At 40.5% G+C, this 26,596-nt stretch overlaps 1 protein-coding gene across 6 annotated transcripts in view; it reads left to right on the plus strand.

Moving 5' to 3' along the window:
• EGFLAM (EGF like, fibronectin type III and laminin G domains) overlaps positions 1 to 26,596 on the plus strand; it is a 123,446-nt gene that overhangs the window by 82,556 nt on the left and 14,294 nt on the right. For all 6 annotated transcript variants that reach the window (XM_065047597.1, XM_065047596.1, XM_065047592.1 and 3 more), the window contains 10 exons: positions 6,433 to 6,548; positions 6,791 to 7,127; positions 9,575 to 9,675; positions 10,943 to 11,043; positions 12,141 to 12,285; positions 14,696 to 14,885; positions 17,938 to 18,063; positions 18,799 to 19,042; positions 23,335 to 23,446; positions 25,012 to 25,128. In XM_065047597.1, the coding sequence (XP_064903669.1) occupies positions 6,433 to 6,548; positions 6,791 to 7,127; positions 9,575 to 9,675; positions 10,943 to 11,043; positions 12,141 to 12,285; positions 14,696 to 14,885; positions 17,938 to 18,063; positions 18,799 to 19,042; positions 23,335 to 23,446; positions 25,012 to 25,128 (1,589 nt within the window). The remainder of the gene's footprint in view (positions 1 to 6,432; positions 6,549 to 6,790; positions 7,128 to 9,574; positions 9,676 to 10,942; positions 11,044 to 12,140; positions 12,286 to 14,695; positions 14,886 to 17,937; positions 18,064 to 18,798; positions 19,043 to 23,334; positions 23,447 to 25,011; positions 25,129 to 26,596) is intronic.

A 26,596-nucleotide genomic window follows, 5' to 3' on the forward strand; every position in this document is an offset into this window, starting at 1 on the left:
AATCAGGAGTGTAGCTGAGTATCGGAGCTCTCACTTGGCTTTAGTGGTGATGTCTGTGTAAGAAACTGGTTTGATATAAACCAGATACACAACTACATTGTGCATTAATAGAAAAGCTAAACTTGTTGTGAAAAAATGTCCCTGATTAAAGCCATGCACAGGCTGAACATTTTTTTCCCCCCCAAACACTAAAATACTCTGAAGAGTGATTTAAACTTGTTGACAAGTTTAATCTAACAAAAAGTGCATGCTAAGCTTAAGAGCAACCAAGTGAAACTCACTCCTTGTTCACATTATATACTATGGGTATCTTCTCCCTTCTAGTAGCCAGAAAGCCAATGGTTACATTAATAATTCACTTTGGTTGCTCAGGTATAGATATTAAGTGGCTCTGAGGTCTCCTAGGTCTGGTGGGTTTTCAGCTGTCACTGCAGGAAGACAAGTGCCTCCCAGACATCTCCCAGATACCTGACAGTCCTCTGGGGATGTCTCAGGTACCGTAATGCATCTCAAATAGCACCGGATGCCTGAATTTCTCAAAGTGCCAGCAGATACCTCTTAGCCACCTGTGGCTACTGGACATTCAGCTGACATGTCTGAAAACGATGCACCTTTGCTCTTTGGGGTGTGCATTGTAGAAGTTACTACAGTCATTATTAAAATGGTGCCTTCTTCCATGTAAACAGTGAAACATGCCACCGATATTTGATGCTATTTTCTGAGTGCCTGTATATTCCTCAGGAATACCTGAAATATCTTAGAAAGCTGGCAGAAATGCACATGATGTCTGGCTCCTTTGCATTACACTTAGTCCAAACAGTGCTGTCACTAAGGTCCTTAGTGTGTCTGCATTTTAAAAAATTGTAGTATTATGTTTGTATATCCTGGATTTTATGCTTGTTTTGAAATAATTAATACTTTCTGATTATTATTTTAACTGAAGAACAAGTTCCCAGAATTACCTCAAATGCAGTGGAACTTCAGGGTCTGTGTTGCACTGTGTAGGGTCTCTTGCAGCTCTTCTAGGCAGGCTGAAACAGAGACGAGTCTTGCAGACACTGAGTCCATGCTACTTGGGAGAGTTTGCCACTGGGGTTTATCTCAATCACACATGTAATTCTTCCATTTTGGTTTTAGAAGGTGGCTGGCTTTGCAGTACTCTTGTCTGCATCGTCTCAGGTCAGCATAGGGAACTCGCCTTTGCTAAAAAGTTCCTCAGAAGGGTTGCTGACAGTATCATCTACGTGACAGACCTCCCAAGGTCTGTGCAAGTAATACATGTGGCCTTGATTATAAGCAGTTACCCCATTACTTGGTAAAAGATGTATGCTTTGTTTATGTTACATTGCTCCGTTTTGAGAGAGGAAAGCAAGGGCAAGTTTCCCCAAGGGTCCTAATTGCTTGGTGATTTGGTTTCTTTTTTTTTTTTTTTTTTCTAGAGGGAAAAGTTGTAATAAATAAATGTTAATTGCCTTTCTTAATTACAGATGGAGTTTGCAGGTATTTCAATATTTGTTTTTTTGGTGTGTTTTTTTTTTTTTTTTATTCTGTATCAAATCTGTCAATGTGTCATTGGCAATTTACTTGAGAAAAAAGTTTTCAAATATCAAATTTAGTAACAACAAAATAAACCATCCCAAAGAATCAAACAAAGTGTCATCACCTGCATCGCTTAAATACCCTTCATCTCCTGGGGAAACAGATGGAGTTTGCTCTGTGCCTGGAAGGTCACCAGCCTTGAGCTTTGCCAGACCAACAGAGGAAGTGTCTTCTGTTAAAAATACCCTTCTGCTTGTCTCCACAGCAAATGTGAAAGAAGTGGCTGCTTAATCTGGGTACATCCCTTCCTCTGGCCCTGGCCGTTACCACCAGGCTCATACTGAGTGAGGCATTTGCACAGGTGCTTAAATATCTGCATAGTGCTTGAATGTGTCTGCTGAGGCTCAGGAACAGCAAAAGAACAGTCCCTTGGGCCCAAATCTTGATGTAAATGGTGGTGATGTGTCTTGGAGATAGCAAATGGAGAAGGTTTTCCACAGAACTGCTTCCTGCAGGTCTCAAAAAGCTTTACAAAGGCAGCGTTCATATTTATACAGACAGGGACAAAAAGCAAGAGACAGGCCAAGCAATATGCAGTCCTTCACTGTGAGTCACTGACAAAAATAAAACTCAGATTAAAATGTCTCTAATGTATTCTGGATTTAGACCTGTGAGAGGTTTTGCATGAAGGCAATCAGTCTGTTAACACCTCCACTCAATCTGCCCGTGTTGCAGTGACCAGTGATGTACCCGCTATGCTCTCTGGTGTCTCCTCGTCAGTACACTGGTGGCCACCTAATAGGAAAAACAAAAGTTTGTGTGGCTTTCTCTTTGTTTTGAGAAAGATTTCTTTAGTAGAACTTAACCCCTGATTATTGGAAAATAAGCTGTCTGAAGTTCATGACCCACCACAGGTTTTACAATTAATTATAAAACAGGACAGGCTTCACCTCCTTGTACAGTGAAACACTGATTTAATTAAATATAGCACACTTACAATCTCTGTAGTCCTTGTTTTGATATTTGCAGAGTATCACTTTGCCTAATTGTCCCTGAGTGTCCCTGAGATGAGTTCTCCACCAAAGCCACACAAAGCATTCAAGATATGGGCTTGCACGGGGGTTTGTCTACAAAAAGTCATGTTAGTTTCTCTGCTTTCTGTCATTTTGCAGTTTTGTTGCATCATGTCACATGTGGGTATCTTGTCACATCCAGTGAGCAAACACCAAATGTAGGGCAGAGCAAGGTGACTGAGAAGCCAGTGGGCTGTTAGATGGTCTCATCGTTGGTTTGTGTATTCACCTGTATAAATTCAGGCATAGTTAGAAGAGAGTACTGCTGCATGTCTTCATTGCTCCCAGGTGTGCTATGTGTTACCAAAACTGCTCACAGATCATCAAGTAATGCAGCATGTGCTGGCTCGGAGTCAGAGGGAGTCAAAGCAGAGATTTGAGACCTAATAATTGAGAGTATGGATATTAGGACACCTTCTGAAGTTATACTTTTCCTGGTGATGCCACTTATGTCCAGAAGGTCTTTGAAGAAGAGCCTCAAAGCAGTCTTTTCTACCAGCAACAATAAGCGATACTTTCTTTGCTCTCTCCAGGCTCTAAATGTTGTACCAGTGCAACAAGGTGAAAGGAGTCATTATCTCGTTTAAAATAGTAGGTACATTTAGTCTCCCTAGATCTTCTGTTGCAAAGGCATGTAACATTTTGGTCTGCTAGATAAAAGAGACACATCTTCTGTTTGGGGAGCTGCCTGTCTCTCCTAAATTACCAGATGTCACTGTATGCTGGCGGTTATTGATATAGTTTGGTGATAAGTCCACTCAAAACAGGAGAGTTAACTCTTCTATAAAACTGGCATGGCATTAAAATTATATATATATATACATGTAAAGCAGGTGTGCACACCTGAATGTGAATTTGAGGCCTAACATTTTCCTACATGTGTATATGGAGGTACTTCATGCTCTCTATTGCTTCATTCCTCCTGTTCTTCTTGAACCTAAATCCCATTAAACCAACAGAAAGTTTCCTTTAAAAGAGAAAAAGTGTGGCAGAATTTGGTCTGCATTGTTTCCCTGAAAATAAGGCAGGGTCTTATATTAGTTTTTGCTTCAAAAGATGCTTACTTTTCTACACGTGTATCTGCCTGAAATACTTAAATTCACTTTTTAAAATGAACTGTAACTAGGGCTTATTTTTGGATTAAGGCTTGTATTTCGAGCATCCTCAAAAATCCTGAAAAATCATGCTAGGGCTTATTTTTGGGGTGGGTCTTGTTTTTGGGGAAACAGGATACAATAGATGTTTATTTTGTAGCTTGTGACTTCTAAATTAGAAAGGGGAGTTTGCATATCACAGCTCGTACAAGTATAGATTATATTTCTTTTCCTGACACGGGACTGATTTTTCCTTTCCTTTTCCCAGTTTAGCTTTATGGCTTCTGTTCCTCCTAGGGAAATTACAGTTTAATGTATTAGAAGGACTGAATTACTTCTGAAATAGTTTCAGACACACATTATAAAGGCAATAAGTAATATTATGCATGTGACTTAAAAGCAGCAGTATTGTAGTGCGCTAAAAATTGCTGCATCTGTTGGGATCTGAGTTAGTGCTGGGCTCTGTTTTGTTCATATAATTTCTGTTAAACTGCAAGTCACATTTATAAGGTTTATGTTTGAGGTCTTGCACACTGAAATTCTTTCATAAAAATCCATGTCTTCTAAAAGCAATGTTGCCAAAGAAGGAGCTTCTGATGCAGTGATGGATGGAAGAGGTCAGCCTTGCAGTTGGACTAGATGATTGCTATAGGTACCTTCCAATGTAACTATTCTATTCTATTCTATTCTATTCTATTCTATTCTATTCTATTCTATTCTATTCTATTCTATTCTATTCTATTCTATTCTATTCTATTCTATTCTATTCTATTCTACATCTTTCCTACTTGGACTAAAATTATCCTGTGTTCCTGATGAACCTGAGTGACTATACAGGTGAATACTAAGAGGAAGATATTTTGCCCACATTTGGATAATACCTGTTGTTTTCCATATTGAATGCAGGATTGCAACCAGTTAATAAACCTGTGGTCTGTTTCTCCAGTAGTAAACCTTTGCCTGTGCATTCACAGTCACCCACAGAAGTTATCAGGATGTAGTTTATCCAGTTAGCCTCCTCTCATTACCAGTGACAAAGCTATGAGTTCTCTGCTTACCACACCTGATAGAATTCTGTGCTGAATAATTATGTTTAATATACAGTTAAAGTGTATTATTTACAGATTATTAGGTATACATGTTAGAGTGGAAAAGTTTATACACTTTTTTTCCCAGCCTCCCGTGTTGTTTTGGTTTCAAATATGTATGCTTCATTACCTCTGCTCATCTGCTTCTGTTTTTTCTGTATGCTCATGTAACATGTAAAGTCCATTGATAAGTAACTGTGACAGAGTGTATGGTGGGTAACCAATTAGCCAGGCTTGCATTTGTATCTGGTGCACATATGCTTGGTTTCATAACTCTCTGCCAGGATTTCTGGATTGCAGTCACGGCAAAGGAAAAGAGAGTACAATAGGATTTAGACAAGTGCTCTTTTGCCTGAATCAGGTCAGTGAGATGTTTTTTCTTTATCCTCCACTGAGGTGGGAGATGGCTGACCCCAGTGAGACAGGCTCAAAGGGTCCGACAGCACTGTGCCCACCCTGCTCTCTCTGAAAGCCTGCTGAGCTTCTTTAGTGTTGTCTTGCTCCACTGGGTTGTTCAGTGGTGGCAGTGAAGCTCTCACTACCATCAGGTGGCATTTTCTGGGTTGTCAGGTCTCCTTTCCCCCAACAGCCACTGCCCAGCAAGACTTTGTGTCTCTCCATGTTGCAATGCAGAGGACCTGCTAACTTGGGAGAAAATACAGACAGCTTGCAGCTGCTGAAATAAGGCACATATGGTGAACCTGTACAGAGGTTTTGTAAAGCAAGGACTACCTATGCTCCTTTTAAGTGACTGCAAAATATTTTATGGTAAAAGCAAATTTATGAAGTCTGTTGTTCTAATATTTATCAAATGTTCATCAATTCTTGCTTAAATGACAAGTAATAATAGTGATGAAGTTACTCATATTATCTTTCTTCAAGATTTCTGTTAAATTGTAAAACCTAAAAAGCATAAACCATTTTTTTAAGCAGAATTTGCTGTGTAAAGTGCAGAAAAGCGTGGATGTTTACTACAAAGACCCTCTTACTGTTTAAAGTGGACATTCCCAGTCTGGAGTCCTTCAGCACTCCACACACCTAAAAAACACATGAACTTTGTGCACATTCCTTTTTTTGAGGTGTTTTAAAAAATAGTCTAAAATATACTTATGATGCTAATTTGAGGAGCATTAGAGCCAGTGAAGGCAGAAAAAGTCCTAAGCAAGGTGTGCCAGAAAAACCTTACCTAGAAGCATCTCTTTTGCTGTTCCAATTTTTTGGTCACCGGTACGGAGGATACAGGACTCCGTATTTTCAGAAAGGAAAAGTTTGATCTTTTATCAGTACAGTTGTTAAAATGTTATCCATGCTGAAAACATTCAGGTCTGTTCTCCTGAAAGAATGGTGGATAAAAAGTCGGTTTGCAGTGGGAGAACTGAGTTTTACTTGCTTTGTTCGGGCATCACAGTAAGTGATTAAATTAAGGTCTTCGCTTTGTTTTAACTTGCATGTGTATCACTTGGCCAGAATCTACCATCTTCAGGCTGACACTTGCATTGTCTGTACAGGATGAACATTAACACCACTTCAGATTTTGGTGTGTTGAATCAGAGGTGGTAAGATCTGAGCTAATGTGCAAAGAAAAAACCAAAACAAAACAAAGAACATGAACTGAATATACCAGTTGTGTCTTTGTAGGCTCTGAGGAGTTAGGAAGTGGAAGCTATGGGCATCGGTATATCACAGACACAGTGACTGGTGATGATGATGGATTTGATATTGATGACTCAGACTACGACATTTACATAGAAGAGGTAAATTTCAATATTACATTCTGGCATTCCTGTTTTCTTTATAGTCTTGATATTTTAAAGTGTCCAGTCTTGTCAGGAATTTTAATATCTGATATTATATGCCGAAGCATAATAATGTGGTGGTTTCTTTTTCTTCAATGACGATGAGTGTTGCCTCAGATCTGAACCTTGGAAAGTATTAGTTTGATTTCCAGGTAGCATTTTAGGTTTTACTGAATTTGTGTTCTTTTATCTATTTTCAGCTCAGACCACTGCCTGCTATCAAAGGAGGCAACAGAAAATTTCTGGTTGAAACTAAGGTCGCGCCAGGGTCTAGTTCCAGGCTCCTCTCACGAGTCCTTACAACCACTTCTGAACCCACCACTTCCACTCCCACCACTACACGACCTTCCACCACAACGAGGGTGACTACAGCTCAGTCAGCAAGAAGGGGTGGCATGTCTTCTGCAGCACGTCTGTTTGATCTCTCCTGTGATGAGGCCATCTGTTCTGCAGACAGCTTTTGTGTCAATGACTACGACCGGGGTGGCTCACGCTGCCACTGCAACTTGGGAAAAGGAGGAGAAATATGTGCAGAAGGTAGGTTTATGTGTGTGTGCTGATGCTGGTTTCTCTTTCTCTGGAGCAAGAAGCAGCTTCATGGTAAACTGTCTAAAGTGTGCTTTGGGAATGGCAGTGTGGGCTTAATGGATCCCTAAGAACAGAAGCAGCTTCCACATCCCAGTTCAGACATCATCCTCTTGGCTTGTCTTTCCTCAACTAGGTTTGAAGAAGTTATTCTCTACTAAAGCTGAATGCAGAACTCATGTGAAGGTACATGGGGGAGGTTAATGCTCCTTCCCCCATCTAGGAGTGGGAAGGTGATGGAGCAAGGTATGCTGGATGGCACCCAGGCCTGACAGGGTCCAGCCATGACATCTACACCTTCCAGCAGCAACATTCAACCCCCTTTACCTTTTGCCTGCAGCTGAAGACCTGAACCACCCATGTTTCCAGTGTGGTCCATCAGATAATGCTGATCCTGCAGCACAGATGTGAGACAGAGTCTCCATTGTAAAACCATCTACAGAAGAGGCTTTGCTCATGGTCTGCAGGGCAGAACTACAGGGCAGAAGTAGTAGCCCCAGCACTTGTGTCGGCCAGCCTGGGGCAAGGGAGGAACAAAACCCCCTCCCAGGTTAAGAAAGCATGACCTGAAGCCTCGGTTAATGTGAGGAGATGTGGTTGTCCCAGTCAGGACTTGCCACATGTTCTCTTGCCTCTCTGCAGGGCAGCTGAGCCAGGGCAAGAGCTCACTGAGCTGAAGGAAGCTGTCCTGCTTCTCCTTGCCTCCTTCTTGTCCTTTCCCTCTGCAGACCTAACCTTGCCCTTTTGCTGAGCCTGACATTGAGCTGATCACCCGGTAAGCCAGACCAGCTCCCTTACCAGGCCTTAAGCAGACAATTTTTTTCCCTTTGGACTTATTTTTTGTCTGGTTTGCTGAGTGAAAGGTCAAATGAATGCCAGAGCTAATGCAAAGTTAGTGTCCCTTTGCTTGTAGTGGTGTCCCACCAGCTAAGAAAGAGCTAATGCATCCCTCTGCACAGCAGAGCATTGGAGGCACACATTTCTTCTGCAGGCTCATGTTAGACATTCGTGATGCACAATGTCATGCATTGAGGATACAGACACTAAGGGTGTTTGATGTCCTCCTGCTGATGGAGTAGAGAGCTCATTCTGAAAATAATCTGTTATGACTCAGCCACATGGAACATCTGCAGATGTGATTTTTGGCCTTAATCAAGTGTGAAGAGTCAAGGATTTATTTGAACTGACATAACTGTATACAACTTGTGGACTGGGCTTGTTAATGTCGGTCCAAAACCACTGTTTTCACAAGGGAGTAAGCAGTAGCATCATGTACCGATATTGCCTTGTACTGAATTTCTTCACAGCAGCCAATATTGTTAAACAGTATATTAATCTGAATGAAAATAGGCTATTCTTTGCAATCAACAGCTGTATGGGGCTCTGGTCCAGTCAGTTTTGCTTGTGATCAGAGCATTAGTTAATTGCTGTCTGCTGCAGTTGCATTCAGGTTTATGGCACCACTTCTCTTCCCCTCAGCCTAAAATGTACACCTGGCAAACAAAAATGCTGAAAGAGCTGTATCCAGATCCAAATACACAAGAAAAGATAGTTCAAATAGTAAAGAAGAATACTATGCCTCATCCTTCCTTCCTCGCTAGACTTAGATCCACTGCAAAAATAAAAATTCAGGCCTGAAACTGTCTGTCCACAGTGCTGCTTAGAAAAATGATCTGCAAATGTAGCAGTAAGCCATCTCTCTGATTTTCTGTGCTGAAGACAGGATGGTCCTCTAACATAAGACAACAAAGAGTATGGATTGGTAACACCAGCTGACAAGAACAATATGAAGCGTGACTTGCAGCCAGGGGTGCAAGAGGGGAATGCCTTCAGGGACTCACTTCTCTCCATCACTCCCTTTACTTTCTGCCCTGAACTGACTTGAGGGAAGCACTGGAAGCTCCTGGGCTCTTATGAGCCATCCAAGGATTCTGCAGATGCTGGACGCAGCAGCTATGGAGCAGCAGTGACTAATGTGGTGTAGCGTCTGGCCACATTTCCTGCATGTGTTTTTATAATCCTGCAAAATGGAAAATTACTTTTTTGTCTTTGTGTTAAATTAATTCTTAAAATGAAATAAACATAAAGTCATTGGGTTCTGTCTTCTCTAAGACATGTGAAAATCTAGAGAAATTTCCACTGAATCCAGCAGTTAAACTGTTTGGCCCTCAGTATCCTGTTCCTTTACAAGTTCACTAGGTCCTTTGATACAGAGGAATTAGTTGTGAAAAGTAGTGGGAGGACAAGACAACTGATTGCTGACTGCTGCTGACTAATGGTTGTCTCTGGATGACCTCTGCCTTGCATTTTCACTTGGTGTTATTTAGCGCTAAGTGTGTATATTGATTTTTATATGGGAGAAAACTGCTAAATAACATGCTTCTGTTTTTGTTTTTCAGATATTATTATCCAGTATCCTCAGTTCTCTGGCTACTCATACCTCACCTTTGAACCACTGAAGAACTCCTATCAGACATTTCAAATTACCCTTGAATTCAGAGTAAGTTTAAGCAATTTCAAGCTCACCTGGGAGCCTTCAATTTTTTTTATCTGATTTTGATGCTGTGGACAATGGAACAATAATTTAGCTTCAATATAGCTTATAATGTAATCGTGGTGAGCCTATACATAGCCTTTCCTAAAGATTTAGTTTCACCTTCAATGAATGCACATGAAGTTGGTAAATTAAGCTAAATTGTTTGCATCCATTATTGGTAGGCAGTGCATGAGTGAATCCTTGGGGCTAGTAATACTGATGTTGCAGACTAGCAGTACTGTAAGTTGGCAAGGTTATGGCTGTGTGAATGAGCAACAGGTTCACCTGGAATTTTTGTGAATTACAGGTTAGAAGTGGCATGCAGTAGCTTTGCATATAAGAAAGTGTGGTCATTTTCAGCGAGCAAAATACTGCCCTTTATTCAGAGTTCCTTTCTGACCTTGCAGAATTTAAGTAGGCATTATTTTACAGCTCTGAAGTTTGGGACACTGGCTATTAATGCGTGCAAGATACTGGACTACTCAAACCAGAGGCCTCCAGTGACGGGGTACATCCCACAGTGACTTGTCTTAATGCTGCCTGTGTATTAAGGAGAGACCTGATAGGGCTGCCTACAGGGACAGTGGCCGAGCTCTCAGGTGCACCCCTGCCCCCGTGTAAGGCAGACTTGCCAGCCTCACAGCTGAAGTACAAGACTGTCACTAGAGCATCAAAAGTCTGTTGCCTCACGTGGCGATCTGACACTCCTTTGGCACTTTATCAGTTTGAAATGCAGGATGGCTGTGAAAAGCCACTGTGTGAGCTGCTATGCACATATGGAGAAGTCCTGCCTGCACAGGTTGTTCGGCTTGGAAAGTGTCAGGCTGACTGAACGTGTGAAGCAGAGTGTGCGAACTCATGTGCGATAAGTCTGATGTGTCTACACTTAACAGGCTTGCTAGGACATTCTTGCTAGGCTTTGTGCTCAGATTTCTCATATGGGCCATGTCTGACAGTATATAATGCTTTCAGGCTTGTCTTTAGACCAGTTAGTACCATACTGTAAGTAGAAGAGATCATCTTAAATAATTTAAGAATTGAGGCAATGTTTTTCTAGGTTCTTCAAATGCAGGATTCAAAATAGATCAAACAATTTCTGATTCTGCAAGTTAAAAACTCAATCTGAAAAATGCTGTCCTTTTTCTGGAGAAAAATCACCCAGTGCTGTTTGCATTTATCTGTCACTGTGAGGCTTAGACTTTGATTTTTCATGTTGGTGCTGTGATTGCAGGCTGAATCAGAAGATGGCTTGCTGTTATACTGTGGAGAAAATGAACATGGTCGTGGTGATTTTATGTCACTAGCAATCATCCGACGTAGCATCCAGTTCAGGTAAAACCTACAGCCTAAACCTAATGCAAAGAAAAAAGGCCATTGTCGCCTCCCAGGTCTTGCTATGTGTGATGAATAACTGTTGTGTCTTTGACTTCTGCTGCATGCAGTGCACAAACTGGACAGTATTACTTCATTTAATAGTTCTTCAATTTTTTTTTTCTCTTATCCTTCTTTAGTGTTTGGACATGTGCCCTATTGAACTCTTTTTAGTCAGACCTTGGTTAAAAGACAAAATGATCAGTTTTTGTCAAGGCATTAGTCTGGGGTTCATTGCTATGATATCAGAAATGCTAGTGAGCTGTTACATTTGCTAAGCTTATGCTATATTTAGCTGTGCATAGTCAATGCTTTTGCTTCACAGCAAAAGGACCTGCAGATAATGTAGCAAAAGAAAGCATTTAATGCCAACAAGGGCTTTGGAACTTCATCTTATATCACTTGTTTAGATGGGATTTGTACTTTTTTTAAATGAAGATGGAGGATATTTCTTGCAATCCCATATATATGAAGCATGTGAAAGAATATCTCAACAATCTCCTTACTTGGGAGGCTGAGTCCTTTCAAAATGATAAACAACAAAGTGGGTGATTTGCCTTAGTTGTGGTTCTCTTCACCTGCACTGAATGGCAGTCAGAGAAAATGGCACTTTTTATGCATATTCTGCTGAACAGAGACTCTCCTGGAGGTGGCTTAGTCAATCAGTATTCAGTTTCCTGTAGAATCAGTGTGTTATTAATGTGACACTGCCTTTCACCAAGGAGCTAGAAGAATTCCCAAGAGAAATTACTGTGATAGCAGGAATTGTAATAACCTCCATCTTGAAACAGTTTCAGCTGTTGGTAAGCTTTGCAATGCACTTGGTACAGCCAGAGGATGCAAAATCTTCTCCGTGGGAGAAAACCAGATAATGATGTTTGAAACTTAGAATAGATCACGTGTAGACCTGCTGCCTAATTTTCCTGTGGTCTGCTAACATGCAATGTGAAACAGAGAGGTTCCCAGGACTGAAGGGAATATTTGGACTCTAAGAACAACATTCAGTTATTTGGTTAATGTAATATTGTCATCTTGCCCTCTATGTTTCATGCTCCCAGGTTCAACTGTGGCACTGGAGTTGCAGTCATAACAAGTGAAAACAAAATCAAACTGGGGAACTGGCACAGTGTCACATTGTTCAGAGATGGGATGGAAGGCCGGCTCAGAATGGACAATGATGCTCCAGTGACAGGAAAATCTCAGGTAGGTGGTCCTCTCCCTGCAGCTTGAACTTGGGCTTCTCAAGATTATGATGACTTTTTTTCTTACCAACAAATTCTGATCAGATTTAAAAGGTACATTTTTAATTATCAGTGTTAGGGCTTTCAGTGAACCAGGATCACTTTCAGTGATCATACTTCCACATGTGTAGTCTAGAAATCTCTTAGAGGAATATCCCAGTGCTGAATCCCATCACAGTTTTCCTATCGTCCTCCATGCTTGCTCTGTTTCCCTTCTGCTACACTTGGTTAGTCTTAGATGCAGGCTGCTGTTAAAAGTTTGCCAGGTTTTACACCTGCTGTCCCTGATTGCTGCTTTTCCAAGCCTCACAGAGCTGTTCTGCCAGAAAATTAGATGCATATGTGTGAATGTGTAGATGCTTATGTTTAACATGCACGTAGCTACAAAAGGTCTGTATACAGAAGTGTAATTACATGTACACCATAGACATAGATTTAAGCACAGTAATGGAGATAGACATTTTGCCGTGTCTTATGTTAACATCAACAAATTTCATGTAAGGATGACAGGATAAAATATAATAAAGGAAGATGTCTTGACTTGATCATCTGTTGCCAGGCTGGAAAACACAAGTGAAATTAAGACACTGGAAAAAAAGACAGTTGCAAATTGTTTCAGATGTCTTTTTTCTTCCCTTTGATAGCCACCATAATCATGCCATCCCTAGCCCTGAAAAAAGTGGCTTCAGACATCTTATTACTTTACACTTACACGTACAGTCACTGAAGGGAAAAAAAAAAATGCTGCATATTTTGTTCTCGTCAGTTGAAAATGACAAAGGAAAAGATTTCAATGTCTTGTCACATGTTGCTGTGTTACCAGTACTATGAGGCCACACAAAAGGCAAATGTGAATCAGGAGAGATATGTCCAGTAAAGACTAATGCCATTGTGCAGCACTTTGGTAAGACTTCATCTGGTTATGCATGACTGTGATCACCCATAGCCGAGAAAGATGAAGTCAAAGAAGGTGCAAAAAAGGGCTGGTACGGGGGATATGGCCCACAGAGTCTATTAAAAGAAGAGTTTGACAGTGGACACACATTTTTCTAGCTGCAGAAATGCCAGAAAAAATTGTTACTTGCTCCAGGTGCTGCTTTTCACCAGAACTTGCTGCTCCTGTAGTACTGTTGCTCCTGTGAGTTCTCCTCAGCCCTTTCTAGTTAGAATGACCTGGGTTAGTCTCAGCAGAGTGATAGTCCTTTCTGACCTGCTTCCTTTTGACTTAAACAGTCTCAGAGAGTGCCCACAAGAGAAGTGGAGCTTGATAGACCAAGGAGGCTGGAGAACTGTGTGCTCACAGCCCTAGCATAAGCTCACCATGAAATCCTGTGGACATCTGAACTTTCTTCCACCAAAGGCTCCACCTGAATTATTTTTCCCTGCTGAAATGGAGATGTTCAATGTATTTCTTCAGTGCACTGTGCAGTGAACACGTGTAGACTCAATAACCTTGGCTTATTTATCCTGGCAAAATATAGGCTATGGGGATATAATTTATTGTTACAAATACCAGGGAGGCAGGGCAGGGGTGAAAAATCTGGAGAGCTTTCAGGCTCAGGGTCATTGCTGGCAGAAGGACACATTGGTAAATGTGGGAGTTCTGAATATTTTCTTCTAAAGGGCAGTGGGGTTATGAAACAGCCTATGAGTCAGAGGCAAAAGACATATTTTGATCAATTTATGGAAGGAATTATGACTCCATTGCATACAATAGCATGCAGTTTGACCCAATGGTCCAGAACATACTGTTTAATTTTGGGTGTTTTTTTTGGTTCCTTTCCTGTGCAATATAGCAGTGTTAGTAAATTCATACATGTATGTTTATATAGGCAGGTTAAGGTTTAAAAAAAAAAAAAAAAAGGGAAATAAATTTCGTGCCAACAAAGTGAGCAGAAACCCACTGAAACTGTAGTTGTGACATGGTTTTTACTGTTGTTTTTTGTCTTTTCATTATTATATTGTTCAACACTAAGCACTTGCTGGGTTTTCTCCAAAAGGCATGATTGCTTTGGTCTGTGTCCCTTAGTACTTAGAGTTTAGAACACAAACAAATTTTGCAAAAGTAAAGGAAGAAATTGCAGCAAAAGACAGATCACTATCCCTCCTCAGAACATAGTGGTTTTTAAGTTTTTCATTTTGCATGAAATAGTCTATATTGTCATGATGGATTTTGGGTGCAAAAAGTAACATTTAAAATGACAGACTGAGTAGAGGAATGACTAATGGAAAGGAATTACTGATGAGCAACCTGCGTATCCTCTGACACAATTCTTTGTGGAGAAAAAAGATTGATTATACACAGTGTGGCTTAATTAGTTGTCCTGTGTTATATCTGTTCTACATCATGTCATCTTCTGTTTTCCCTTCAGGGCCAATATAGTAAAATTACGTTCCGGACTCCCTTCTATGTTGGTGGTGCCCCCAGCGTGTACTGGCTGGTCAGAGCTGCAGGCACCAACCGTGGCTTTCAGGGCTGCGTTCAGTCACTGAGCATCAACGGAAAGATAATTGATATGAGACCTTGGCCTTTGGGGAAAGCTCTCAGTGGTGCTGATGTCGGTAAGTGCAGGGGCATAGGGTCTTTAATCAGTGATAAACCAGGGTTACTCTTTTTGCCTGTTGAAAAAAACTGAGCAGTGATCCAGGTGTGAGAGATGGAAGGTGTGGTCTCTATTTTCAGCATGGTATGTCTCTGTGCCTTTGAACGTTGCTTTTGCTGGGTCTGTAGTAGGAGAGTTTTATCACATTGTACAAGTGAACATCCCTGAAGTATACCAAAACCGCTTGTGGACACAGTTATCCAGCACAATACTAAAACCAGTTCCCATGAGCAGACACTGTTGCCGATATTATTACGTCTGTGCCAGTATTTCTGCCAATGTCTCTCAGGATGCCTCTTCATTCTTCTGACTGACACAGTCATACCATCAGAAATCAATAGTATGTTCACTATGTTTGTATTTAAAACACTATGCACACAACGAAATGTGTTTGGCCTAAAGGCATCATTGCATTTGTCTAAAGCAACACAGAGAGCTTTCAGACCCACAGCAGTGCTGTGGCCATTACACAGGGCTTTACATCATGAAACCCTGTTACTGATGAGGCAAATAAGCTTTCCTGTTGACCATCCATTTTCATTTTCAGTACATTTGAAAAATATCATGGAATAAATCTATGAAGTGGTATTATAACATTATCTGCCCTTCACAGATAAAAAGATAGAGAAGTAGGGGAGTTAATTAACTAGTCTTTTCTTATTCATTAAGCTCAATTTCATCCATGCAATGGGCATTGAAAAAAAGGTAGGGCGTAAAAATCCTTGCTTTAATGACCTCCCTTTGTAAACAGTTTGTGGTAAAGGCAGGAAACAGATGCCATATCACTTAACACTCCATGCCGTGCTTCAGCCACAAAGTCATATTTCTTCTTTTCGATACCTGGGCATTTGGCATCTCAAGAAGGAACCGATTAATGAGAAAATTCCTAACAATTGCTCTGTATTCTCTAGATAACATGAACAAACTTCTGTGCCATATAGGGGAGAAAAAAGTGGCCCAAGAAACAGATGCTGATAAGAATCAGACTTTGGAAGCAGAGAGTGATTTCACGATAGAGTGAGAATCTGTGGAGTTTAGATAGATAGATGAAAGCCCTGCTGAAGTTCTCCAAGCCCTAATCTCTATTGCCTTTTGGGTTACAGCTAGCTTCATTCCCATCCATGAATGCTCTATTTACTACTGCATTAACAATCAGCATCAACAAAAATAAATGCTGGGTTCTGCCACGTGTGATTCAAAACTGAGTAATAGAGACTTAGTGTCCTTACCTGGCTGCACATGCTTATATGAAACTATACCACGAGAGACTTGCAAACAATATGCTGTACAATTCAAGCTTAAAATAAATAGATTGCACGTGAACTATACTATGATTTAGGGATGTTTTTTACTGGCTGGTGTTTTGTTTCTTTTCTATTAGCATAGTGTATAAACTAGGGGTGCTCTGGTACATGGACTGCTGAATTAAGGGTGGGGAGGGGAAGGGTCCATCCTACCCCTGCTCCACCACTACCAGCTGCAGAAGTCCCACCAGACTGCGAGCCCTGATGAATGAGGCAGTGCTTATGGTTTGGAGGAGGCACAGCAGAACCCTCTGCTCCTGTGGCCCCTTCCCTCCTTCCTCATCTGCCACTGCACCAAAGCAGATGCAGCCATCAGACCTGTGATTTGTCTTTTCGGTGTAGTCACCTGTGCTAGCCCAAGGGCAGCAATAAGTCACTGAGATATTATGAGAGCAGCCTGTCCTTAAATACCAAGACTTCTGCAGTTCAAGCTATCCCTCAAACCAGTGAGCCTCTGACTTGTCCTGTTATTGTCATCTTCCTTGTACTTTTCTTTTTCTCAAAGACTTTGTTTAACTTTGGTCTGTTTGAACACACTGCCCCCATTGACCAACAGCACAGTAGATGCAGTAAAGATGAGCCTTGTCGTAGTTTTCTGTTTGCATCTCAAAGTCGATACACTAGGTCCTTGTTTACCCACATCTTGACTCTGTTTCCTCTTCTATAAAGCAGAGCTAGTGCTCTTTCTGTCACCATCACAATAATTCATGAGTATGTGAAGGATCTCAGAGACTAGATAACCTGTCCTTCTCTGGTTCTCCGTGGCCATTACAGTGTAGCCTCAAAGGGAAAAAGATGTCTCCGTGAGCACTGCGAGCACCTCTGCTCCTATGGCTGGGCATAGGTCAGCCATCTGAAGGGCTAATTGTTCCCTACCATGCAGAAAGAGTATGTATGGCCTTTCAGCGGACTTGTATATTTTCTTTGTGCTCCTTGGGTTAGCCCTGGAGCTCTGTGTTATGACTGCTGTATTCATTTGACTACTGCATAGCCTACCTTTACAGATATAATTTTTAAGAAGTAAATAAGAAAATCAGTTTTCTACAACAATTTCAGCTTAATTCCAGCAAGAAGAAATCATCTCCTTGTTATTTTAGTTGATGTGCCAGCATGGTAGAAATGCCTCCTAAAAAAGCCATATGCTGATGATATGGATCCCTTTTAATGCAGACAAGAGGGCTGGCAACCTCATTTCAGTTAATAGGATTAGTTGATGGTGATTAACACCTTCCATGCTTACAATGGTGTGAACTTGGAGTGAACGAAGCACTTAAGGTAATTGAAAGTAAACACGTCACAGTGCTTGTAAACAAGCTGGAGAGATTTGTATTTTATGAGAAAATAAAGACAGGAACAAGAGCACGAAAAAAGTAATCCATGGAATGATTGAAAGCTACAACTGTCATGGTTTGCTAAGAAGGACTAATTTCTGCTGGTTTTAAGGTATCTTTCTGGTCTGTTACTAAAAAAAAAAAAACAAAAAAAAAAAAACCAACCCTAAAAATAATGTTGCCTTTTCTAAATTGCACACCATTTAAAAAACTGGGAAATAATCTAGGCAGGAGAGCAAATTCTGTTAGTTAGTAGTGTTAGCATTCAAGAACCTGTGGTTATGTGTCTTGAATGCTAACAGTAGCAATGATCAACAGCCAGATTTCTTCTTTGCCAAACTTCTCTGATGAACCAGTGTTCTGGCTCTGTGTTTAGGTGAGTGTAGCAGTGGCATCTGTGACGAGGCTGCCTGCATCAACAGTGGTACCTGTGCTGCAAACAAAGCGGATTCATACATTTGCCTTTGCCCTCTGGGATTTAAAGGTCATCATTGTGAAGAAGGTGAGAGAATGCTTATAGTTGTTTGCATGTGTTATTTAATGTTCAATGTGTTTTCCACATAACAATATACAAGGAGGTCTTACACTATTACACTGACTGAAAAGACTACTTTTTATTAATCTTTTTAAAATCACATAGTGAAACCTTTCCCCACCATTTGCTTTGGGGCTACATGCAACTCCTACATAATCAGTGATTCTCAAGCCTCTTAACTTATTTAAACTAACTATAATTAAGCATCCTAAACTTAGTTTTCAGAAGTTAAAATAATGTACCCCTCCACAACTGCACATTAACTCTAAAAATTTCTCCACTTCTCTCCTAAAGCTGATGTCAGTCCTGTATTCTGAAATGTAAGGGATCCAATATCAAATTCCTGGTGAAATCACAGAGGTACAAACAAATAGTCAAATACATACAGCATTATTTTCTGTGCTGCAAAACTTTTCATGCCACTACCCATTGCTACTTTGAAAACACCGTCGTGAGTCACTAAAGAAAAAGAGCACGAAGCTTTATAATACAAATGGATTCCTGGAAAAAGAAGGGATTAAGAAGGGAAGCACTGTTGGTTAGGATAAAAAAATAATTTTAATTTAGAAGGTGAAATTTTTCAGTTGTTATTTCTTAACATTAGCTTCAAACACCTGTCGAAGGGAATTGACACTGGTTGGTAGGAGTCAATCCCTTACCTTGGAGCCTCATGTGACCTTCTTGTGTATTCTGTATTTCCAGCACTCACCTTGGCCATACCTCAGTTCAACGAGTCCTTAAAGTCATTTGCTAGCACACCCTGGCCCTTGGAATCACAAAATTACCTGTCCTTCATGGAGTTTGAGATGACATTTCGTCCAGATTTAGAGACTGGTGTCCTTTTGTACAGCTATGACACAGACAGCAAGGACTTCCTCTCTATTAACATGGTGGCTGGTTACGTGGAGTTCAGGTTCGACTGTGGCTCAGGAACGGCTGTTATCAGGTAAACAGCATTGCTTGTATTTCCTTTCCAACAGTGTCATGGTACTGATCTAGCAGAGGAGTGGGCTGGAAAGAGTAATAGCCTATAATTAGGGATGGGAGCCCATCCATCTCTTATGCCTACTTCTTCTAAGGAAGCACAGGAACACTAGAACTGTATTCAAGGGGAGAGGTTTTTCCCCCTACTTAAATTGGTGTTTCAAAGCTTTACTATCAGTGTTACCATGTCATACCACCAGCTTACTGCAGATACCACTTTTGTTTCTGTATGGCATTGCAGAAATTCCCTTCTTGCCTCCACAACATGGTATCACTGCTGATTAGGGGATCTATAAATATTTTACGTATATACTTTCTAGCCACAGGATTGCACAATATTGGCACTGCTGTGAGCATCCTCCTGCCTGGTGCCCAGTTCCAGGCTGGAGGTGTCACTGGAAGGTATATCACCAGGTCCCCTCTTTCCTCATAGCACTGTTTTTTCGAGGGTATCTGAGGCTAATATCCAAATTACCTAACTTAAGCAGCCTAAGAAACAAATACGAATATATGGTTTAAACAAGTCATCCAGGCTCCCAGACAAAGGCAGACATTCTGAGAAAGGTTCATCACACCCTAAAATTGATGCCTAGTATGGGAGCAATGAAATACCTCAAAAAGGGTGCTCACTCTCTCTGTGTAACAGACTGCCCAGTTTCCAGGCTGCTGTCCTCTGGGCTCTTCTGGAAAGGCAATGGGCTGAACAGAGGCACTCAGCACCTTGGATGTGGTCCAAGACACTGTTGGTTTGAGCAGGCTGACATAATATTTATAAATAATTTATGTAAAGCTTTTGGAAAATGTGTACAGTGCCTGAAAGTCTTGCATGCCTTATGTTGCCTGTGGATGGATGTCAGAAATTTTGCCTATATTGTGATTAGGAGAAATGTACTGATTTTCCACTAAATGAGGACTCAAGCAAATAAACACTTTCAGATGATGAAGTGAGAGATGAAATTTCAAGGGAGCAAATGCAAAATAATACACAAACCTATCAATCCACAGCTGTGGCAATACAGCTAGTGTTGTCAGACAAAGATCCTAGAGTCATCACAAATGGTTCTATGGAAGCAACAGCTAATGGCTTGGAGAAGAATACAGAAATGCATGTACAATGCAGAGAATTATCAGGAATGGAATAAGGCACAATGCCACTTCAAAAATCCACAATGCACCCTATATTGAAAAATTATTGCTATTCTGGTCACTTCATTTCAGAATAAAAAAAAAAAAAAAAAAAAAGTAGTGTTGATACACAGAGGAGGGAAAGAAACATCTTCCACAAATACAACAGGGCTCTTCAACCTGGAAAATAAAGTGTTCGGTAGAAGTATGATGAAGATTTTTAAATCGTGAATGACAGGAATATAATGATTATTCTGTATTTTTCAATATGGAAGAATAAGGAGAAACCCAGTGAAATTACAAACCAAAAAACCAGCAGATTAAGAAAATAAGACCTTTTTTTTTTTTTTTCCAGCCACCATAAAAATAGGTTGTGGAAACTAATTGTCACAGTATGTTACAGATGCCAGAACTATAAATAGGTCAAAAAAAAAATCAGACAAATTTGAAGAAAGCTCCATTGAGGGAGATCAAACACAATTGTACGGATGCAGCCTCTGACTCAGGAAATTGCTAAATGATGAGTTGCCAGAAGCTGGGAGGATATATCAAGGGAAGAATCACTCCATACTTGCTCTTTTTTTTTCTCTTGCTGAAAAGAAGCAGAAATAGCTAATGTCAAAGACCTTTGCTCTGACCCAAGATGGCTCTTCTTACAACAGCCTTCAATCTTTTTCTGATTACAGCTGTCTATTTCCTATTACTAGCAACCATAAGACATTAAAGTAGACCTAATGTCCCTCCCTCCACCCCCCAACAATATTATAATGTTTCAGAACACCTTGGACTAAAGTTTAACTGACATGTTGACTTGTGAAAAGTGTCAAGAGCCACAAGCATGTGCCTGGAAAGTGGAAAATGCGCCTTTCTATTTGTAATTGGATATCGTGCATTGTGGAAAATGTGTGGTGTGATAGCTGGGCCATGGAGGAGACCCATGAGTCTGGCAGGCTTCATTGAAAGTTGTTGGGATGCCCTGTTCAGGTCCTTTTTCTAGATAAGGTGTGCATCTTGCACTCTGTCATCAGCTCTGTCAGTGATTAAATAAGATAGGTAGATACCCTGTTTTTCATGCCTGCTTAGCCAATATTCACTTAAGAGTCTGCCTTGATCTTCACCATACTGCTTCATGCCTACCCTTTGTCCTAGATAGGGATATAACTCTGGTCATCCTGACTATCTCTTCCATAGGACCAGGCTGTTAAATATTGTAATATGATCAGAACACAATTATAATGTCTTTATAATTAAGGATGAGGCAAGCTCATTCACCTGTGTCAGCAGCACAGTAGGAAATCTGACACTGTTGAAGCTTTTGCCTGAAGTGTCCTGGGACTGTGCACAAGAGAGAGAAGCAGGAATGCCAAGTGGAAGGACAGATGGATGCAAAACCTGAGCTATTTACCAAGATACATCAGAGAAGAATTTGTTGTCTCCTGGGATTTCCCTTGGCCAAGCATTCACAGGATCAAGATATTCACCATTTGGTGTATTTTTTAAGGTTCAGTTTATGCACAGAAAGGTATCCCTTAACCTACAGCACCTAAAGAGCCAGAAGCATTCAAACATCCACCAAGCTTAGACTGGTTTCAAAAAACCTGGGGAATCAAGAAATAGTGTGCAATTCAGAGCTGATGACTATGCTTATGACTTCATCATCCCTAATTGTAATTAAATATAGCAGAATAGGAGGGTTAGCATGATGATGACCTCTTCAGCAGAGGAGATAAAATGTATGTATTACTACTTATTAGGTAGCCCAAACTATCTGCTTCCGTTATATGTATATATTGACTCCTTCAAGGTTATTAAATTCTGTTACCTATTGATTTACCCAAGGTAGTTAAACCCTAAATAACACTACATATGGAAAAGGATAAGTGAATGGCATTGCTCTGCAAAATTTTTTGATGGGATTTTCTGTAACAAGTGTCAAAGTAATATTGCCAGCATTGCCCAAACAGTTGAAAACGGGCTTTGAAAAAGTTTTGAGGAGCAAAATAGATATAACGAAAAGATTTCAAAGCTCGTGTTGGTTGTTCAGAAAAAAAGAAAAAATGACACACCTTTTCTAATCAGCATTTGGATCACTATTGATTTACTCTTTCAAATCACATTTTTAAAGATTTATTTCATTTTGAAATATATATATTTTCAGTTTTATATGTAAGTAGACTGAAAATACAAAACGTCTTTTCACTCAAAACAATTTTGTATTTTTTGATTGAAAGCTAGAAAGTCTCCGGGTATCCCAGATAAGGCAGTTTCTGATTTTTCCAGCTTAATCAGTGAATCAAACGCAAGTTTTCATTACTCCTGGTAGAAAGGCTGCAAGATAACATTTAGTCACAAAATCTTTTAACCAGTGTAGTAAATGACCTTTGAAAACAAGATACAAACTTCTGTAGAACTTGTAAAGTGGAATTTGCTTTTTTCCTTTATACCGATTGCGATTCATATTAGTGCTGAACTAATAAAGATTGTAAGAACAGTTTTAAAATGCTTCCTTTGAGACTGGTGAATACTTTGCATAACTGGTGATTATTGTTCCTAGCCAGGATCTCATCACATCATTAGGATCATATTTTAGTTACTTCCCCTTAACGTACAGCAGATGGGCTGTGTGTTTGTGTGTGTATGTGCACAATGTCGGTGAAACAGGATGCATAAATAGAGCTGATAAAGCCAAAACAAAGTTGGATTTTAAAGAGGACAAAGAATGTGAGACTAGACTGACCACTAAGTGAGAAGCTTTATCTCTAGCCTTATGTCATTGTGAAACAAGGTTGTATAGCTGAGACAAAAATTTTGTCTTTATGCATTATAAATGACCGAGTGAAAAAAATAGTTCAGGGGTAGATACAACACATGCTGTTTATAGAAATTCTTCATTTACAAGTAAAAGCAGAGTGCTTGTTATTTGCTACAGGAACATGGTATTATTTTCCTTTGTTGACTGGACTCAGAAATTGTTACTTCCTTATAAGAAAAGAAACACAGTGATTTATTTTTAGTTTTTTGTTTAGAAAATCATCCCAGAGGACCTGAGTTTTTGACAAACAACAATATTTGAAAGTATCAGAAAGGCAAAGCATGAAATGCTTGACAGTTTTCTTCCTCTTAAAACAGGAGTGAAGAACCTGTCAGTCTGGGTCAATGGCATGAGTTGCGAGTGTCTCGCACAGCGAAGAATGGTATCTTACAAGTGGACAAACAAAAGCCTGTGGAAGGAATGGCAGAGGTAAGCATACCGCATGGGTTGTCATGAGTACAGCTGCTAAGACTATAAAATTATTTAGTAGAAAACTACACAGGCTGCTTTTAAAGCTCTTATAAGCTCAGAAAAAGTATATACATTAGAACAACATTTTATTGAGCCCCAAACTGGAAATTTGCACATGTAGTCTTCCCTTTGAGGACAGGGATCCTGTAAAAGCAGCCGAAACCACAATTTACCTGCTTTTGCCACGTATCTAGAATCACATTTTCATGTTTGGTTCATATATGCTCTTGCAGTTCTTTTCATGGTATTTGCTGGTTGTGGCTAAGTCTGTTGAACAACGTATGCACTATTAAATGCATCATCTGGAGAAGGATGAAATCAGACATTATGCACTGAAAGTCTTGGGTTTACATTTCTCTGGATATTGTGTGGAAAAAGGAGGCCAAGAGATAATGGTTTCTTTGTCTTTTCCTTCCAAAAGTAATTTTCAGGATAGAGTAACAGCTGGAATAGCCAGATAGTTTTATTATTTTATTCTTATTATTTTATTCTTCACTCACCAAGAGGTCAAGTTTTTAATGATGTGAAATTTTGCTTGTACAGAGCAGGGTATGCACTCTAAACATTCAAATGCATACACAGACATGCTTTTTTAATCCCAAGAACCTGAGGTTAGAACTGCTTAGAAAATGTGTTTTACTCTCTCCTAGTGGAAAGTCTGGCCAGAAACCCCAACTCCAGATTCTGTTAGCAGAAGAATCCACAGCTTTTTCTGCAAGCTAGGAAAGTGTTTGAAGTGTTGAAAAATCTAAATAAATTGATATTCCAGTTGTCTGTCAAGAAACAGATTTGAGTGGTAAACATTCAAACTGAGCAGTTGAGACTTCTTTAGATGGCTGGATCAATGTAGAAGACTCATATTTTTTTTTTCTCTAAGTGCTGCAATGGAGATTGACTCGGAGCTGCTGACTAATAAAACACAAGAGCTTCTACAGGACTGAAATTACACAGCTATCCCACTTCTAGCTGTTAAACGTCTTCCAGTTCCCATCCTTAGCTGTTAAACCTCTTCCAGTTTACTTCAGGATCCTGACTGGTTCCATAGGTATCCTGAGCAACTGCTTCTGGTAACTGATGCAAACTCAGTTTTTTTTCCATTTGGCCCCATATCTTGCTATGGGTTAAAATTTTCAGATGTTGTAAACAATAAATGAGTCTCTGTTCCATGGACTTTGCTCTGATTTTAAATTTATGAACCTCATTCTGGTTCTAGATTCACATCAATGTCCCTTGAGTCATGGCAAATCGAGCTAGAAGTCAGAATGAGTCTGTCTCCTTTCTTTCTTCCTTCAGTATTCCCATTTTGAAATACTTGAGATTTTTCAGCTAGTTGTGATTAGGATAAAACACAGTGAGTATAGAGTGTCCTGCAGTGGCTTTCTTGAGAGCATTGTACAAAGAAATGCAATTAACAGAAGTAATGAGGGATCAAAGTAAGCTATAACATCTAATGTAAACGAATCTGAAGATACAAGCGTGGTTGCAGCTACTCTCATAAAATCTTATTCCTATGTTTCTTGCAGGGGGCTTTCACACAGATAAAGTGCAGCTCTGAAATATTTATTGGTGGAGTCCCTAGTTATGATGCCGTGAAGAAGAATTCAGGGATCCTCCGGCCCTTCAGTGGGAGCATCCAGAAGGTATGTGCCCAGAGTAGTGCAATGGAGGCATTTATTTCCATCTCATCCAGTGTACACTTTAGGTGGAAACCTGCGCTTATACCACTGGCAATATTCAAAATAATCTAGGATTTCACCTCAGGAGCCCACAACAAACTTCTTAAACACATATTTCACACTGAAGAGCCGTTCTAAATTTAATAGCCAGTAAATACCAGTACTATTCAATATATTCATCAATGATTTGGATGAGGGAATAGAGTGCACTGTCAGCAAGTTTGCTGATGACACCAAGCTGGGAGGAGTGGCTGTGCTGCCATCCAGCGAGACCTGGACAGGCTAGAGAATTGGGCAGGGAAAAATTTAATGAAATATAACAAGGGCAAGTGTAGAGTCTTGCATCTGGGCAGGAACAACCCCAGGTTCCAGTACAAGTCAGGGAACAACCTATTAGAGAGCAGCATAGGGGAAAGGGACCTGGGGATCCTGGTGGACAGCAGGATGACCATGAGCCAGCACTGTGCCCTTGTGGCCAGGAAGGCCAATGCATCCTGGGGTATATCAGAAGGGGGTTAGTTAGTAAGTCCAGAGAGGTTCTCCTTGCCCTCTACTCTGCCCTGGCGAGACCACATCTGGAATATTGTGTCCAGTTCTGGGGCCCTCAGTTCAAGAAGGATAGGGAACTGCTGGAGAGAGTCCAGCACAGGGCAACAAAGACGATCAAGGGAGTGGAGCATCTGCCATGTGAGGAAAGGCTGAGGGAGCTGGGGCTCTTTAGCTTGGAGAGGAGGAGACTGAGGGGCGACCTCATTAATGTTTATAAATATATAAAGGGTGAGTGTCACAAGGATGAAGCCAGGCTCTTCTCGGTGACAACCAATGATAAGACAAGGGGCAGTGAGTATAAGCTGGAACACAGGAGGTTTCATTTAAATTTGAGAAGAAACTTCACAGTGAGGTTGACAGAACACTGGAACAGGCTGCCTGGGGGGGTTGTGGAGTCTGCTTCTCTGGAGACATTCAAAACCTGCCTGGAGACCTTCCTGTGTAACCTCATCTGGGTGTTCCTGCTCTGGCAGGGGGATTGGACTAGATGATCTTTCAATGTCCCTTCCAATCCCTGACATTCTGTGATTCTGTGATTCTGTAAATATTATCACTGCCATAATATGCATACTGTACAAATAAGTGAGCAGGAGTCAAACAGGATCAAGTTCAGAATAAATACATGAAGTTATATCAACATGAGAGCCCTCCGAGTGCCCTTCAGCACCATATATGAATAAATGAACAAAAGAAATGTTCAAATACTTCAAGGTATGCATTCGAGGCAGCTAAATGTCTGATTTAACCATAGAGTAGTGAGTGAAAAAGAAGCTGCAAATTGCAGTGGATCTCAGTCCAGCTAATGTATTCTTATACCAGACAGCAGTTACACCCTCACTGCCTTCCCCTCTCACAATTTTATATGGGGCACATGAATGGAGAT

Source organism: Columba livia, chromosome Z (assembly GCF_036013475.1).
Source record: "Columba livia isolate bColLiv1 breed racing homer chromosome Z, bColLiv1.pat.W.v2, whole genome shotgun sequence".
NCBI classification, from domain to species: domain Eukaryota; kingdom Metazoa; phylum Chordata; class Aves; order Columbiformes; family Columbidae; genus Columba; species Columba livia.